The sequence below is a fragment of the Chiloscyllium punctatum genome, chromosome 30, assembly GCF_047496795.1.
Source record: "Chiloscyllium punctatum isolate Juve2018m chromosome 30, sChiPun1.3, whole genome shotgun sequence".
NCBI classification, from domain to species: Eukaryota; Metazoa; Chordata; class Chondrichthyes; order Orectolobiformes; family Hemiscylliidae; genus Chiloscyllium; species Chiloscyllium punctatum.
The window spans coordinates 33,107,775-33,126,303 of record NC_092768.1 but is presented as its reverse complement, the minus strand read 5'-3'; the positions used below and the strand labels follow the sequence as shown (position 1 = coordinate 33,126,303).

At 48.3% G+C, this 18,529-nt stretch overlaps 1 protein-coding gene across 1 annotated transcript in view; it reads left to right on the top strand.

The window, feature by feature from the left end:
- LOC140455547 (zinc-binding protein A33-like) overlaps window positions 1-17,625 on the top strand; it is a 45,325-nt gene extending 27,700 nt beyond the window's left edge. Inside the window, exons 4-6 of the mRNA XM_072550481.1 lie at window positions 3,122-3,144; window positions 4,412-4,530; window positions 17,147-17,625. Of these exons, the coding sequence (XP_072406582.1) occupies window positions 3,122-3,144; window positions 4,412-4,530; window positions 17,147-17,625 (621 nt within the window). The remainder of the gene's footprint in view (window positions 1-3,121; window positions 3,145-4,411; window positions 4,531-17,146) is intronic.
- Window positions 17,626-18,529: the final 904 nt, after the last annotated feature.

Below are 18,529 nucleotides of genomic sequence, written 5' to 3'. Positions count from 1 at the left end.
ATCCCTGAGACATGTTTCTGTAATTGCTAAAATATCCCAGTCACATGTTCCTAACCATACCCTGAGGTCATCTGCCTTCCCTGTTAGGCCCCTTGCATTGAAATAAATGCAGTTTAATTTATTAGTCCTACCTTGTCCCTGACTGCCCTGACTGTTTGACTCACTTCTGTTCTCAACTGTACCAGTCTCAGATTGATCTTTTTCCTCACTATCTCCCTGGGTTCCATTCACCACTAACCCCCTCCACCATCCACCACCCCCCCCCCCCCCCACCCCAACCTTACTAGTTTAAATCCTCCCGAGCAGCTCTCACAAATCTCCCTGTCAGTATATTAGTCCCATTCCAATTTAGGTGCAATCTGTCCTCTGGAACATTCTTCAGAGTTGTCAGAGCTGCACTCATCCGGGCAGGGGTCAGAATGCTTTCTTTATTTCCGGAGCTCCTTGAGGGCTGCTTTTTGAGTTTCAGGACCTACCTTTTCGTCTTTGAAGGACTCCTTTTTCACACACGCTAATTCTTTTATGTGATGACACAGTCGTGCGGTAACATTTCCCTTCTGCATGCACGTGGAATTGTGTGCAGGTTCTCTTTAGAGAGATAACACAGTTCGTTAAGGGGCTGTAAGAATACGTATACGTTGTTAAAATGGGAATCGATTAATACAATGTCTGAAATGTAACCCTCCCAACCTACGGGGGCACACATTCCCTGCTCCATACCATACCCCCTCACCCCATTACTGAGTGGCATGGGATCCCTTGTTACTCTCTTCTGCACTCCCAGATGTTATGGACCAGTCCAAAACCCCCTGCTCAAGAGATAATCCATTTGAAAACATTCTCTTATTTTAAATGTAAATATTAGGTTTTGCATTCCAGATGCAATCCCATTAGTCAAACTACTGGATTTAAAGCAAAATTCACTTTATCCATCCACTATAGTTAAAGTGCAACAAAAAAAAGAGTAGGATTTGGAATAACTTCACTCTCTTGGAACACTTACCAGTTGATACAGTATTACCCATTAACTGTTCCAATACAGTAACATCCCCTCATCACAACCTTGGCACAAGTTCCTCACAAGGACCAGGCAATGGCTGTTTCCAACAAGAGACAATCTCATCATCACCTTGACATTGAATGTACCCCACCCCCACCCCCCAACATTCTGGGGGCTACCATTGACCGTAAACTACAAGGGGCTAGCCCTGGCCTTCTTAGCGCAGTAGGCAGCACATCAGTCTCATAACCTGAAAGTCCTGAGTTCAATCCTCAGAGAAGGCATATTTGTGGCTGTTCACCACCTAGTGATTTTCTTGGGCAGCACGGTGGCTCAGTGGTTAGCACTGCTGCCTCACAGTACCAGGGACCCAGGTTCAATTCCCACCTCAGGCAACTGTCAGTGTGGAGTTTGCACATTCTCCACGTGACTGTGCGGGTTTGCTCCGGTTTCCTCCCACAATCCAAAGATGTGCAGCTTAGGTGAATTGGCCGTGGGAATTTGTCCATAGTGTTAGGTGCATAAGTCAGGGGTGAATGTCGGGGAATGGGTCTGGGTGGGTTGCTCTTCGGAGGGTCGGTGTGGACCTGTTGGGATGAAGGGCCTGTTTCCACACTCTAGGGAATCTAATCTAATGGCTACAAGAGCAGATCAGAGGCTGGAAATTCTGTTGGTAAGCAAATCACCTCGAGACTCCCCAAAGCCTGTCCACCATCTACAAGGCTCAAGAGGCAGCAGTGTTTAACATCTACAAGATGCACTGCAGTGCCATTTCAAAAGGACTTTCCAAATGGATCAAAATCCTGGAATGTTGGTTCTAATGTAGAGTAGGTGACACTCTATGGACCACAAAAGTTCTGGAAAACACCATACTACCATCACCATCTTCTCCTGGGCAACTGGGGCTGGGGGGAAAATACTTCAGTCAATGAAGCCCTCCTTCCGTGAACAAGGCTCATACAGTTGCTGCCATGTGAGAAATCATGTGTGGAGGTTGCACGTTCCCCCCCGTGTCTGTGTGGCTTTCCGCTGGGTGCTCCAGTTTCCTCCCACGTGCAGGTTAGGTGGATTGGCCATGTGAAATTGACCAGAGTGTCCAGGTTAGGGCTAAATTGCCCACAATGTCTAGGGATGTGCAGGTTTGGTGGATTGGCCATGTTAAATTGCCCACAGTGTCCAGGGATGTGCAGGTTAGGGTGAATTGGCCATGCTAAATTGCCCACAATGTCTAGGGATGTGCAGGTTTGGTGGATTGACCATGTTAAATTGCTCACAGTGTCCATGGATGTGCAGGTTAGGTGGATTGACCATGTTAAATTGCCCACAGTGACCAGGGATGTGCAGGTTAGGTGGATTGACCATGTTAAATTGCCCACAGTGTCCATGGATGTGCAGGTTAGGTGGATTGGCCATGCTAAATTGCCCACAATGTCTAGGGATGTGCAGGTTTGGTGGATCGGCCATGTTAAATTGCCCACAATGTCCAGAGATGCGCAGGTTTGGTGGATTGGCCATGTTAATTTGCTCACAGTGTCCAGGGATGTGCAGGTTTGGTGGATTGGCCATGTTAAATTGCTCACAGTGTCCATGGATGTGCAGGTTAGGTGGATTGGCCATGTTAAATTGCCCACGGTGTCCAGGGATGTGCAGGTTAGGTGGATTGGCCATGGGATATTGCCCTGTAGTTTTGAGGGATGTGCACGTTAGGTGGGTTAGCCCTGGTAAAATTCCCATGCAGGGTTTGGGTATGCGATGCAGGGGGGTAAAACTGGGCGGAATGCTCCTCAGAAGGTCAGTACCAACTCAATGGGCTGAAAAGCCTCTTTCAGCACTGTAGGGATCCTATGGTTCGATCTTCCTCCTCCCTCATACCTCAGTCTGCTGCCATTCCCGTTCCTCAATTCCTCTGCCACAGCTTTCCATACCTGATACGCACTGACTCTCACTGGTCTCAGCCACTGACTGTTGTCACTCGTTGATGTAGTGAAATAGCCTTTGCGCTGATTTGTCTAAATAATAGCAATGTGCTGCTGTCTTCCTGTTCTGATCACTTCTGAGATGTTGGAATGTGTTTCTGTGATCTTTCATCACAATCTTTATTGTATTCCCTTCATTTCACAGGACATCAAAGACCTGTCAGAAAGGTAAGATCAGAATAGTTATTTTGCAATATCCTTATGCGCACATGCCAACATTCATAGGTTAAAAATCACACAACATCAGGTTGATGTTGATTAGATTATCTACAGTGTGGAAACAAGCCCTTCAGCCCAACAAGTCCACACCGACCCTCCGATGAGTAATCCACCCAGACCCATTCCCCTAAGCACCATGGATAATTTAGCATGGCCATTTCACTTGACGTGCATATCTTTGGATTGTGGGAGGAAACCAGAGCACCCAGAGGAAACCCACACAGACACAGGGAGAATGTGCAAACTCCACACAGTCACCTGAGGTGGGAATTGAACCTGGGTCCTTGGCAATGGGAGGCAGCAGTGCTAACCACTGAGCCACCGTGCCACCCATTAATTTCATATTTTTGTTGAATTCAAATTCCACCATCTGCCAGTGAGAGATTTGAACCTGGTCCCCAGAACATTCCCTGGGTTTCTGGATTAACAGCCCAGCGGCACGGTGGCACAGTGGGTTAGCACTGCTGCCTCACAGCGCCAGAGACCTGGGTTCAATTCCCACCTCAGGCGACTGTCTGTGTGGAGTTTGCACGTTCTCCCCGTGTCTGCGTGGGTTTCCTCCGGGTGCTCCGGTTTCCTCCCACAGTCCAAAGATGTGCAGGTCAGGTGAATTGGCCATTCTAAATTGCCCGTAGTGTTAGGTAAGGGGTAAATGTAGGGGTGTGGGTGGGTTGCGCTTCGGCGGGGCGGTGTGGACTTGTTAGGCCGAAGGGCCTGTTTCCACACTGTAAGTAATCTAATAATACCACTAGTCCATCGCCTCCACCCTCTAAAACTAATAGAATTACGGCCACTGGCCCCCAAGTGCTCCCCCCACTCACATCTTAGTCACCTGCCCTTCTTAATTTCCCAAGAGTAGGTCAAGTTTTCGCCCAAGGCAGGGATCAAACCTGGGTCCCTAGCGTTGTGAGGCAGCGGTGCTAACCACTGAGCCAGGGTTCAGAAAATAGTTGCAAGGATGTGGGAGGGTTTGAGCTTTAGGGAGAGGCTGCCATCCTTACCTGGTCAGGCCTACATGTGACTCCAGACCCACAGCAACATTACCTTGGGGTAATGAAAGCTCAGCCAATATATGCTGGTGCAGACAAGTAACCCCTCCCCTCCCATCCAATGAATTGAAAAAAGAGGAATAGTACTGGAATGGGGTTGGGAAATGAGTGAGGCACAATCCCCTGTGAAAATACCTCAAGCCTCCGCCATCTTCTCTGTTCGACAGGCTGAAGCAAGGCGTTGCAAGCTGTGAAGTCGTGCCAGCCCAAAGGTTGAACGTTGGCTCTTTTCAGGGCCCCTTGCAGTATGCGGTGTGGAAGAAGATGAGAAAACGGATCAGTCCAGGTGAGGCACTGCACAGGTTGAAATGGTAAGCACGCACCGTAACAACAGCCACTACCGTCACATCGGGATACAGGCTAACAGCTAAGAGAAAAAGCGTCACAGCCATAGAATCACAAGAGCCGTTACAATCGTGCAATGAGGCCGTTTAGCACATCATTTTGACACTAGCTCTCAGAATGAGCATTTCACAAGGTCCTACTCCCCATGCTACTTGGGTAGTCCTGCCTGTGCTTCCTTCTGAAACATACAAACATGACTCCCTTTTGAATGCCTTAATTAAACCTGTCTCCACCATAGTCCCAGGCATTGCACTTCCAGACCCGTACAAGGGAGTGTGTCACTTTTTGCTTTGGTTTGACTGGTGCCCTGGTGTTTTTGGACCCCCTTGTAAGCTAGGAATGTTTTCCCCACATCAACTCAGTCCAGAGCCTTCACAATGTCCAATGCATCTGTCAAATTTCCACTCAGCCCTCTTCTCCTGAAGAAAAACAGCGCCAACGTCTCAGAACTACCCTCTTGACAGAAGGTACAGGTCACCTTCTACATCCTCGTCACATCCCAAAACACTTGACAACATTGTTTTTGGCCGTAAAGTGTCAACACTGGTACGATGAGGAATGTTTGGCAGCTGCTGTGCTAATACCAGTAAAAAGCCAGTGAGATAAATGATCCGATAAGCTGCAATTTACTGATATGACCTACGGATCGATATTGGTCTTCCTTGAAAGAGTGTCACAGGATCTCCTGACAGTACAGATAAGTCCTTGCTATGAGGCAGTAGCCTAACATCAGTACAGTTGGCAGAGATCCCTCAGTAGCGCAGTAGAGTGAATGCATTGCAGACTGAGTTCCCTGGGATGGGGCTTGAACTCACAACCTTGCATATGCATATGACCCAAAATCTTTGTTAACCCTCCAGGGCCATCTGCTTGAATACCAGGGTGGCTCAGTGGTTAGCACTGCTGCCTCACAGTGCCAGGGACCACCCTCGGGTGATTGCCTGTGTGGAGTTTATATATCTTCCCGTGTCTGCATGGGTTTCCTCTGGGTGCTCCAGTTTCCTCTCATAGCCCAAAGATGTGCAGGTTAAGTGAATTGGCCATGCTAAATTCCCATAGTGTTCAGGGATATGTAGTTTGGATGGCTTGGCCATGGGAAATTGCCCCATAGAGTCCAGGGATGTACAGGTGGAAGCAGATATGAGAGGAACATTAAGATAAGCACATGAGCATGTACTAGGGTGGCACAGTAGCTCAATGGTTAGTGCTGCTGCCTCACAGCACCAGTGACCCAGGTTCAATTCTAGCCTCGTGCCAACTCTCTGTGTAGAGTTTGCACATTCTCCCTGTGACTGTGTGGGTTTCCTCCCACAGTTCAAAGGTGTCCAGGTTAGGTGGACCAGCCATGATCTGGCTAGGATGCTCTTTGGAAGGTCAGTCTCAATGGACTAAATGGCTTCTTTCCACTATAGGAACTCTATGATTCTAAAGTCGCACCAAAGTTATAGCTGAGGAAGGATGAACGTGCCTTCTTCCTGGTCAATATTCATCCCCAATTTAACTTAAAAGGGATGATTCGTTCCCAATTACATTGCAGTTAGGACTTACAAAAAGAACTGAATTGATTGGAGAGCTCTTTGGGAGGTCTGAGGCCAGGAAAGGTGCTATATGAATGCAAAAACAAAGTCATTATGCGTAACTTTGCAAGTCTTACAATGGCTACTTCTGTGTCATCCAGACAAGCTCAAGTCATCAATTACAAGCATGGATTGATTGCTGGGCCCCACCATATCTCGATTTGTAATTTTAATAAAATCAACCGTTTATTGTACACCTCTGGACCCGGTCGGACTTAGAAACTGGGCCTCATAGCTCCAAGGTAGGGAACTTATCACATGGGTCCCATCCCACACATTGCTAGATATTTCCCTAATCAACATGAAGATACAGCAGCTGGAGTAAATGGAAATTGAATCTGGGTCTTCTGGCTCAGAGGCAGAAGCATTACCACTGTGCTACAAGGGTTCCCACACCAGATCTAGTCTCTGCCGACCATTTGACTCCAACTCAAACTCTCCATTCCTGGCAACAGCCTGGTAAATCCCTTCTGATCCCTCTCCAGCTAAATAATACCCTTCCTGTAACAAGACAACTAGAACTGGCACAGTGCTCCAGAAAAAGCCTCACCAACATCCTGTACAAATCCAACATGACATCCCAATTCCTGTATTCAAAGATAGACAATAGACACTAGACAATAGGTGCAGGAGTAGGCCATTCTGCCCTTCGAGCCTGCACCACCATTCAATATAATCATGGCTGATCATCCTTAATCGGTATCCTGTTCCTGCCTTATCTCCATAACCCTTGATTCCACTATCCTTGAGAGCTCTATCCAACTCTTTCTTAAATGAATCCAGAGACTGGGCCTCCACTGCCCTCTGGGGCAGAGCATTCCACACAGCCACCACTCTCTGGGTGAAGAGGTTTCTCCTCATCTCTGTCCTAAATGGTCTACCCCATTTTTTTTAAGCTGTGTCCTCTGGTTCGGCACTCACCCATCAGCAGAAACATGTTTCCTGCCTCCAGAGTGTCCAATCCTTTAATAATCTTATATGTCTCAATCAGATCCCCTCTCAGTCTTCTAATCTCAAGGGTGTACAAACCCAATCGCTCCAGTCTTTCAGCTGAACAATGAAGGCAAACGTGCTAAACGCCTTCTTAACCAGCCTGTCTATACGTGATGCAAACTTCAGAGTTATGTACTGAACACCTGGGTCTGTCTGTTCTACAACACGGCCCAAGTCCTTCCTTTTAATTGTATAAGTCGTGTCTTTGTTTGTTTTACCAAAACATAATATCTCAAATTTATCCAAATTAAACTTTATCTGCCACTCCTCACCCATTGATCCAACTGATCAAGATCTCTTTCTAATCTTGGATAATCTTCCTCACTGTCCACTAAACCACCAACCTTGGTGTCTTCTGCATACTTATTAACGATGCATTCTATATTCTCATCTAAATCATTTAAATAAATAACAAACAAAAGTGGGCCCAGTACCGATCCCTGTGGAACACGACTGGTCACAGGCCTCCAGTCTGAAAAACAACCCTCCACTGTGTCTCCTACCTTTAGGCCAACTTTGTATCCAATTGGTAAGCTCAGCCTAAATCCTATGTGACCTAACATTACTAATTAGTCGACCATTTGGAACCTTGTCAAAGGCTTTACTATAGTGCAAGAAAACAGCGTCCACTGCTCTGCCCTCATCGATCTTATTTGGTAATGCACAGAAATGTAATATCCATGCTTCTGAGCTGGGAGGCCTAAGTTCAAATCTTACTCAGTCCTGAGCTGCATCGTAATATCGGTGAACGGGTTGATTAGAAAATATCTGCAGAGAAATGTCCAGGTTTTCTTTTTTTATGAAAAGAGACGCAATGTCCCTTGACCTTCCTCTGTGAGATTGACGTTCGTTTCCAGGGACAATCCTGGAGAGGGTTTGAACACCCCAATAAGTTCCAGCCTGCAGCTTTGCTTCCGGTTTGAGAGCCAGCTGTCACACTGGCTCTCGGATGGATGTCTGCAGGTGCATCTGTTGACTTGGTGAGGCGAGGCTGAGTAGCCACAGATAGAGAGTTGCAAGATGACTGTGCAGCTCTGCTTTCACATGGTGGTTTCACACGCCTTGACTCTCTGAGGCATTGATTCACTGCAGGCAGCAAGGTAATGCGTGGGCTAGCACCACTTGAAATCCCTTCACCCTCTCCGCACTGTCAACCTGCACCTGAACAAATGGTGAAGCTCAGAGATGGTCGGGGGAAGTTCAGATACAGCATGTGATTTCCTATCGATCACCTCCCCCCCCCCCCAGCCAGACTGCAGTGTTCAGTCGCGCACAGCTTTACCCTGTGTATTTACCACATCGGATTCAGTGTGTTTTTCCTGACTGGAATGAAAGATTTATTCAGGCTTTTAATCGGCTTGGGTCAGGTGGCATTTCAATTCTGAGCCAGTGCATCTGTTCCACAACAGGCCTGAGGTTTATGGAGCTCCTGCCTTTCCTAGGAGCAGACAGCTGATCCTGCGGATAACGCAGCAACTCGTTGGTATCTAGTGACATCCCATAAACCCTAGTGTTTGACTTCAGTTGCTGTAGGATAATGGCCACCTGAATTGGTTTCTTCACCATCCATTAAAGACAGGAACTCAGTTTCAAATCTATTTTCAACACTCTCTTATCCAGCGCTCCCTTCTGCCAGCTCTCTGACAGTGCAGCACTCCCTCAGTACTGACCATCTGACAGTGCAGTGCACCCTCAGTACTGACCCTATGACAGTGCGGCACTCCCTCAGTAATGACCCTCTGACAGTGCAGCACTCCCTCAGTAATGACCCTCTGACAGTGCAGCACTCCCTCAGTACTGACCCTCTGACAGTGCAGCACTCCCTCAGTACTGACCCTATGACAGTGCGGCACTCCCTCAGTACTGACCCTCTGACAGTGCGGCACTCGCTCAGTACTGACCCTATGACAGTGCGGCACTCCCTCAGTACTGACCCTCTGACAGTGCGGCACTCCCTCAGTACTGACCCTCTGACAGTGCGGCACTCCCTCAGTACTCTTTGACAGTGCAGCACTCCCTCGGTACTGACCCTCTGACAGTGTGGCACTCCCTCAGTACTGACCCTCTGACAGTGCGGCACTCCCTCAGTACTGACCCACTGACAGTGCAGTTCTCCCTCAGTACTGACCCTCTGTCAGTGGGGTTCTCCCTCAGTACTGACCCTCTGACAATGTGACATTCCCTCAGTACTGACCCTCTGACTGCGGCACTCCCTCAGTACTGACCCTCTGACAGTGCGGCACTCGCTCAGTACTGACCCTATGACAGTGCGGCACTCCCTCAGTACTGACCCTCTGACAGTGCGGCACTCCCTCAGTATTGACCCTCTGACAGTGCAGCACTCCCTCAGTACTGATCCTCTGACAGTGTGTCACTCCCTCAGTACTGACCCTCTGACAGTGTGTCACTCCCTCAGTACTGACCCTCTGACAGTGTGTCACTCCCTCAGTACTGACCCTCTGACAGTGCGGCGCTCCCTCAGTACTGACCCTCTGACAGTGCGGCACTCCCTCAGTACTGACCCTCTGACAGTGTGTCACTCCCTCAGTACTGATCCTCTGACAGAGCACCACTCCGTCAGTGCTGACTCTCCAACAGCGAGGCATTGATCAGTTTGTTGAGAGTCACAGAGATGTACAGAACGGAAACAGACCCTTCGGTCCAACTTGTCCATGCCGACCAGACATTCTAAATTAGTCTAGTCCCATTTGCTACCACTTGGCCCATATCCCTCCAAACCTTTCCTATTCATATACCCACCCAGATGCCTTTTAAATGCTGTGATTGTACCAGCCTCCACCACTTCCTCTGGCAGCTCATTCCATACACGTACCACCCTCTGTGTGAAAAGGTTGCCCCTTAGGTCCCTTTTATATCTTTCCCCTCTCACCCTAAACCTATGTCCTCTAGTTCTGCACTCCCCCACCCCATGGAAAAGACCTTGTCTATTTACCTTATCAATGCCCCTGATGATTTTATAAACCTCTATAAGGTCACCCTTCAGCCTCCAATGCTCCAGTGAAAACAACCCAACCTATCAGCCTCTCCTTATAGCTCAAAATTAGAAAAATAGGTGAAATTAAAAAAAGCAAGGACCACTGCTTTTTGTCATTTATATAAGTGATTTGGATGTGAACATAGGAGGAATAGTTCGTAAGTTTGCAGATCACACCAAAATTTGGAGGTGTAGTGGACAGCGAGGAAGATTACCTCAGAGTACAAAGAGATGTTGACCAGATGGGCCAATGAGCTGAGGAGTGGCAGATGGAGTTTAATTTCGATCAAGGTGAGGTGCTGCATTTTGGAAAGGCAAATCTGGGCAGGACTTATCCACTTAATGGTAAGGTCCTGGGGAGTGTTGCGGAACACGGAGACGGAGTGCAGGTTCAGAGTTCCTTGAAAGTGGAGTCGCAGATCGATAGGATAGTGAAGAAGGCGCTTGGTATGCTTTCGTTTATGGGTCAGAGCACTGAGTATCGGAGTTGGGACGTCATGTTGTGGCTGCACAGGACATTGGAATATTGCGTGTTATTCCGGTCTCCTCCACATTAATTCTGATTCCTCTTTCCACGGATGCGTGCCGGGCCTGTTGAGTTTCTCCAGCTATTTCTGATTTTGTTTCTGACTCCTGTCACCTGCAGTTCTTCAGTTAGTTTTATTCAATAAGGTCATGGCTGATCTGATTTTAACCTTTACATTCTTGCACACACACCCCGTTAATCTTTCACCCCTGTGGTCATCACAAAACTATTACTTCTAGTTTAAAAATATTGAAATCTCCTACACCTGTGGCACGGTGGCACAGTGGTCAACACTGCTGCCTCACAGCGCCAGAGACCCGGGTTCAATTCCCGCCTCAGGCGACTGACTGTGTGGAGTTTGCGCATTCTCCCCATGTCTGCGTGGGTTTCCTCCGGGTGCTCCGGTTTCCTCCCACACTCCAAAGATGTGCAGGTCAGGTGAATTAGCCATGGGAAATTGCCTGTAGTGTTAGGTTAGGGGTATGGGTGGGTTGCGCTTTGGCAGGGCGGGTGTGGGCTTGTTGGGCCGAAGGGCCTGTTCCACACTGTAACTAATCTATTGCCTTTTACAGAAGGGGATTCCAAAGAATCTCAACCTTCTAAGAGAAAAAAAACTTCCTATTTTCTGTCTTAAGTGGTTACTTCTGAAATTTTAAACTCTGACCTCGCTTCTCAATTCTCCCACTGGGTAAAGTCTACATGAGAAATGACAGCTTATTTATACAGAACCATAAAAGATTAAACTTGAGAGCGTTCGGAAAAGATTCACAAGGATGTTGCCAGGGTTGGAGGATTTGAGCTGTAGGGAGAGGCTGAACAGGCTGGGGCTGTTTTCCGTGGAGCGTCGGAGGCTGAGGGGTGACCTTATAAAGGTTTACAAAATCATGAGGGGCATGGATAGGATAAATAGACAAGGTGTTTTCCCTGGGGTGGGGGGGGGGGGGGGTCCAAAACTGGAGGGGTGAGAGGGGAAAGATTTAAAAGGGACCTAAGGGGCAACGTTTTCATGCAGAGGGTAGTACATGTATGGAATGAGCTGACAGAGGAAGTGGTGGAGGCTGGTACGATTGCAACATTTAAAAGGCATCTGGATGGGGACATGAATAGGAAGGGTTTAGAGGGATATGGGCCGGGTGCTGGCAAATGGGATTAATTTAGGATATCTAGTCGGCATGTACGGGTTGAACCGAATGGTCTGTTTCTGTGCCATATGTCTCTTTGACTCTATCCAAGTACCCTTAACAGGAGCATACTAAAACATACCAGGCCACCAAGATGAGACATAAGACATCAAGATCAAACATTTTGTGGAAGAGGCAGATTCCGAGGAATGCTCTCAATGAGGAAAGGCTTAGGGAGGCCTTCCTGAAGCTTAAGGCTGAAGAAAGTTAAAGAATATTCAACTGCCTGAAAGCATTGTCAGCACAAATGCACTCGCAACCCGTCGAAAGATCTTCAGAGCAGCACTTGAAATGGATCAAATTTGCAGGGCTATGTGGAAGGAGTAGGGTGGGTGAGTGGGGTGGTTGAGAAGAATTGGGATGCGCATGGACATCACGAGCCAAAAGGCCTTAGGATTCGAGCTGCATACTGGAGAGGCTGGGCTTAGAACCTTCCAGCATAGAACAAGGCCATTTGATCCATTCTGCCCCTGCTAGCCCTTTGAGCAAGCTCTCCAACTCCTCCTTGCCCTTTCCCCACAGCTCTGTCCATTATCCCCTTGACCAGGTCTCGGGACGGTGGGGTATTTTTCCGTTCAGGGTCTCCCTCCAGTGTGGAAGGAGCAGCTGGACAAAAAAAAAACAGACAGAAGAAACAACGCAGTACAGTTTTACTGTTACAGTCTGTGGTTAACCACATCTCCTATACCTCGCCTGCCAGCCCTGCTCACGCCTAATTCACTCTCCCTCTCCACACCATGTTCTCGGGTGCAGTCGCGCAAAGGTGCTGCTGTTTGAGGCGGATGTGAATACGATTGAGATCGCATGGTCAGAAATAACTTCCAGCGCTTCTGCGGTTAACTCCAGGTGAAGCTGGGTCAACATCGTGAAGCACCGGGCCACGCAAGGCAACTCGAGCACCTGCTGTGTCAGCTTTGGCTCAGTTGATAGCACATTCGCCATTCCCCCCTCACCCCTGAGTCTGGGAGGGTTCCCAGTTCAAGTCCCATCACAGCCTGACGATCCATGCTGACTCTCCCATGTGGGGCTGAAGGAGTACCGCATTGTCTTTCGAAGGTGTTGATTCGTTGGGTGCAAAGCAATGCAGTTATCTTCAATGTGTGGGCTGCTATTTACAGCACCAAGAACAAAACTACTATCTCATCGGTTAGGCGGAGCTTGCTGTGTGTATATTGACCGCAAACTTTCTCAAGTCGCAACTGCAAATCATTGACTGTAAGACATGTGCTCATGAACATAGAACACAGAACAGTACAGGCCGTTCAGCCCACGATGCTGTGCCAAGCATTTATCTAAATCTAAGAGCAACCTCACCTACACACCCTTCAACTTACTGCTGTCCATGTGCTTACCCAGCAGTCACTTAAGTGTCCCTAATGTCTCTGACTCTACTCCCACTGCTGGCAGTGCATTCCATGCACCCACCACTCTCTGTGTAAAGAATCTACCTCTGACATCTCCCTATCACCTCCCTCCAATCACCTTAAAATTATGCCCCCTTGTGACAGCCATTTCTGCCCTGGGGAAAAGTCTCTGGCTATCTACTCTCTCTGTGCCTCTCACACCTCTATCAAGTCACCTCTCTTCCTTCTTCTCTCCAAGGTGAAAAGCCCAAGTTCACACAACCTCTCTTCGTAAGGCAAGCCCTCCAATCCAAGCCAGGCAGCATGCTGGTAAACCTCCTCTCCAAAGCATCTACAGCAACATCCTACCCCGGTTGCTACATTAATGCAAACCATTCCTTCATTTGAGCGATTACCTCATAACACGAGCGCATAAACACCAGGAGCTGGAGTAGGCTAATCGGCCCCTCGAGCTTGCTGCATCATTCAGTGACATCACGGCTGATCTGATTGGGGCCTCAATCCCACAATGCAGGAGGAGAATGCCAAGCTGAAGGGTATGCAACCTACTGCAAAAGGCTTTCTTTCCTTGTGAAAGGGGAGCAATTGTCTCGATAGGTGCAGCCCTGCGTGTTATTGCACGTGGGTGATGTACCTAATAAAGGTCACAAGAAGAACTTTCACCAGCTCAGGATATTCCCAAATCATGGGAGTTATTTGAAAGTCTGGCCACTGTCCTGATGGGGGCAACACAGCAACCAGTTGATCGACAGCAAACTCCCAAAGCATGGATCCAATTAAGGGAAAGCTGGAGAGAGAGAGAGAGAGAGAGAAAAGGGAATGGAAGGAAATGTTAATGGGAGTGGAATTAAGAAGGGTGGCTCAAGATCCCTGAGGAACACTGATGCCACTAGACCAGAAGCCTGGAGTGATTCATGCTCTGGGGGAATTAGTTCAAATCTCACTTTAGCAACTAGTGGAATTTAAATCTGAGGATTAAATCTAGAAATATAAAGCTAGACTCATGAATAACTATCATCGGTGTTGGTATACTCATTTTCTTCAGGGAAGGGAAATCTGCCATCCTTACCATCTACACCTGACTCCAGACCCACAACAATAGCATTTGACTCTTACCTGCCCTCTGAAATAAGCCTGGCAAACCACCCAGTTCAAGGGGAATAATGATTGGCAACGAATGCTGGCCTTGCCAGAGATGCCCATATCCGGTGAAAGGGCACACTATTTAAAAAGTCGTTGTGGACCATTGGCCCAAATGACAATAATCCTTCGACCGGTTTGACAAGGCTTCACAATCAAAATACAGCGGATGCTGGAAATCTAAAATGAAATGCAGAGAATGCTGGAGAAACTCAGCAGGTCCAGTCTGCAGAGGGAGAAAAACAGAGTTGACGTTTTGAGTCATTCTGAAGAAGGGTCGTGCCGCACTGGAAACGTTAAATCTGTTTCTCTCTCCACTGCCAGACCTGCTGAGATTCGCCTGCATTGGCTTCCTAAAAACATAAAGAATCGGAGCAGGGGAGGCCATTGGGATTTTCAAGCCTGTTCCCCATTCATTTCAACCATGGCCGATCATCCAACTCAATAGTCTGTACTCAGGATTTCTCCCCCCAGCTTGCCACCCCCACATATCCTTTGACCCCTTTAGCTCCAGATGTAGTATTTAACTCTTCCTTGAAACCATGCAATGCTAGCTTTCTGTGATAACGAATTTCATAGGCTCACTACTCTCCAGGTGAAGAGATTTCCCTTGATCTCAGTCCTCAATGGTTTATCCTGTATCCTTAGACTGCGACCCGTTATTCTGGAATCCCTTGATCATCAGGAACATCATAACAATTGCACAGTCAGGTCACTCAATTGGCACCCATCTTCTCACCTTCTTATACTTTTTTTTAATAAACTTTATTAACCTATTTTTCCATTCAACTTCTTCAGAGATGTTACAACACATCTCTGAGGCAAGTAGGACTTGAACCCAGGCTTCCTGTTTCAAGGATAGAGACACTGAAACTGCACCACAAGAAGCCCCTCGGATTTCCTTATATTTATTTATTTAACCTATTTTCCTCCACTATGTTACTGTACACTTCTGGAGCAGGCGGGACTTGAACCCAGGCTTCCCGGTTCAAGGATAGAGACCATAAGACAAAGGAGCAAACATTAGGCCATTCAGCCCATCCAGTCTGCTCCGCCATTCAATCATGGCTGATAAGTTTCTCAGCCTCATTCTCCCACTTCTTCCCTGTAACCCTTGATCCCCTTGATACTCAAGAACCCATCGATCTGGCCACCACAGCCTTCTGTGGCAATGAATTCCATAGATTCACCACCCTCTGGCTGAAGAAGTTTCTCCATATCTCTGTTCCAAAGGATCTTCCCTTTACTCTAAGGCTGCCCCTTCAGTTCCTCATAATTCCCACCAATGGAAATATCTTCCCAACATCTACTCTATCCAGGCCATTCAGTATTCAATATGTTTCAGTTAGATCCCCCCCCCCCCTCATCCTTCTAAACTCCATCGAGTATAGACACAGAATCCTCAAACATTCCTCACATGTCTAAGTTTTCAATCCCGCCACCATTCTCTGAAAACTCTCCAGGACCAGAACATCCTTCCTGAGGTGTATGAGGCCCAAGGCTGCACACAATATTCCAGATGTGGTCTGACCAGAACCTGATAGAGTCTCAGATGTACATCCCTGCTATTTATAGTCAAGTCCTCTCAAAATAAGTGTCACTGTTGTATTTGCCTTCCTAATGACTGACTCAACCTGCCAGACAACTGCACCACAAGAGGCCCCCTCAGACCTCCTTATATTTTTATGTTTTCCTAATCAACTCGTTCAAAGATCTTACCTTTGGAGCAGATGGGATTTGAACCCTGATCCAGGCGTAGGGGCGCTACCACTGCCCTACAAAACGTCCTTTTTGTCTTCTATTAAAATCAAAGACCATATATATTCTAGTAATAGTCGATCTCATGTAAAGGTCGACCCCCGTATTTTTGGCCAAATAACCTGGAATATTCCATATATCTCGTGTAAAAGTTGACACTAGTTCTTCGCAGATAACAGAGTCGGTGTGCCATCCGTCATGTTCCAGTCCAGCTTTCCAGTCTGCCGGGTGTTCCACTCTGCTCCCGGCCCACCAGTCTGTTGGCTGTTGTGTTCCACTCCAGGTTTTCAGAGTTACATAATCCGTGTTATTTTTCGAGATCAGTTGGGCTTCTGCTTGCGATACGGGACGGGTTTTTCACGGGCAGGAATTTCAGCCCCTCAAAAACAGCATCCGTGTAATAGTCGACCCCATAAATTCAACCTTATCATACAGTCGGGACAGCGCGGTGGCTGAGTGTCCATCACTGCTGCCTCAACACCACCGGGGTCCCAGGTTTGATTCCAGCCTGGGGGCGACTGTCTGTGTGGAGTTTGCACGTTCTCCCCAGTGTCTGCATGGGTTTGCTCCAGTTTCCTCCCACAATCCAACCAAAGATGTGTGGGTCAGATGAATTGGCCGTGCTAACTATCCCAGAGTGTTAGGTGCATTAGTCAGAGGGAAATGGGTCAATAGACAATAGGTGCAGGAGTAGGCCATTCAGCCCTTCGAGCCTGCACCACCATTCAATATGATCATGGCTGATCATTCCTAATCAGTATCCTGTTCCTGCCTTATCTCCATAACCCTTGATTCCACTATCCTTGAGAGCTCTATCCAATTCTTTCTTAAATGGATCCAGAGACTGGGCCTGGGTGGGTTCCTCTTCGGAGGGTCAGTGTGGACGTTTTTGGGGCCTGTTTCCGCACTGTAGGGAATCTAATCTGGTCAGAAGAATGCCCGAGTATGTACGGTAAATGAATCAGTGACGTTCCGTTGGCCAGCAATCAATCTTATTTTTCCCTTCTCCCTCGCCCCTTGCAGTGCCGGCCCCGCTGACCCTTGACCCTCGCTCCGCCAACCCATACTTGGTGCTTTCGGAGGACCTGACTGCCGCCAAGTACTCGTACACCTCGCAGCAGCTGCCCGACAACCTGGAACGCTTCGACTTCTGCGCCTGTGTGCTGGCCTCGGAGGGGTTCGCCTCGGGGAAGCATTACTGGGAGGTGGAGGTGGGCGGCCAGCCGGACTGGGACGTGGGCGTGGCGGCGGAGTCCATCGACCGGGAGGGCTGGGTCATCCTCACGCCGGAGAACGGCTTCTGGACCTTCGGCCACGTGGAGCGCTCCCGCATCGGCGTCTACCTGGACCACGAAGGGGGCCAGGTGTCCTTCTACGACGCCGAGGAGATGACCCACCTCCACACCTTCGTGGACACCTTCAACGAGAAGCTCTTCCCGTTCTTCTACCCCAGCGCGGACACCAACACCGACCCTCTCAGAATCTGTCACCTGCTCCTCTGACAGGCCGGGCTGGGCTGGGGCTGGGCTGGGGTCGTCAGAGATGGCAAAAGGGTAAATGATTTCCAATTCCCTTCTTTAATTGTTTTGGAGATTGCTGGCTCAGGTCAAAACGTGTGGCACTGGAAAAACACAACACAGCATAAGCTTTGCATCCTGAAACGTTAACTCTCCTGACCCTCGGATGCTGCCTGGCCTGCTGTGCTTTTCCAGCGCCACACTCTTCGCCTCCAATCTCCAGCATCTGCAGTCCTCACTTTCTCCCATTGCTGGCTCGACCTCAGTTTTCTGCCTTTTGATTGCTCTTGAACTGAGTGGGACAGCTCAGGGCTAACCACATGGCTTTGCGTATGGAGCCACGTGCAGCTAAGGCCAGTTTCGGATGTTAGCTGGAACACTGTCCACTGTTCGCATTATAGGATGGACGCCATTGCATAGAGTCACAGAGCTGTACAGCACAGAAACAGACCCTTCGACCCAACTCGTCCATGCCGGCCAGACATCTTAAGTGGCCCATATCCCTCTAAACCCTTCCAATTCATATACCCATCCTGATGCCTTTTAAATCTTGTCATTGTACCAGCCTCCACCACTTCCTCTGGCAGCTCATTCCACACACATATCACCCTCTGTGTGAAAAGGTTGCCTCTCAGGTCCCTTTAAAAGCTTTCCCCTCTCACCCTAAAACTACGCCTTCTAAGTTTCATTTTAGATTCCCCTACCCTGGGAAAACAAAACCTTGCCTATTTACCCTATCCATGCCGCTCATAATTTTGTAAACCTCTATAAGGTCACCCCTCAGCCTCCAACACTCCAGGGAAAACAGCCCCAGCCTGTTCAGCCTCTCCCTACAGCTCAAACCTTCCAAATCCTTGTAAATACTTTCAAGTTTCACAGCATCTTTCCT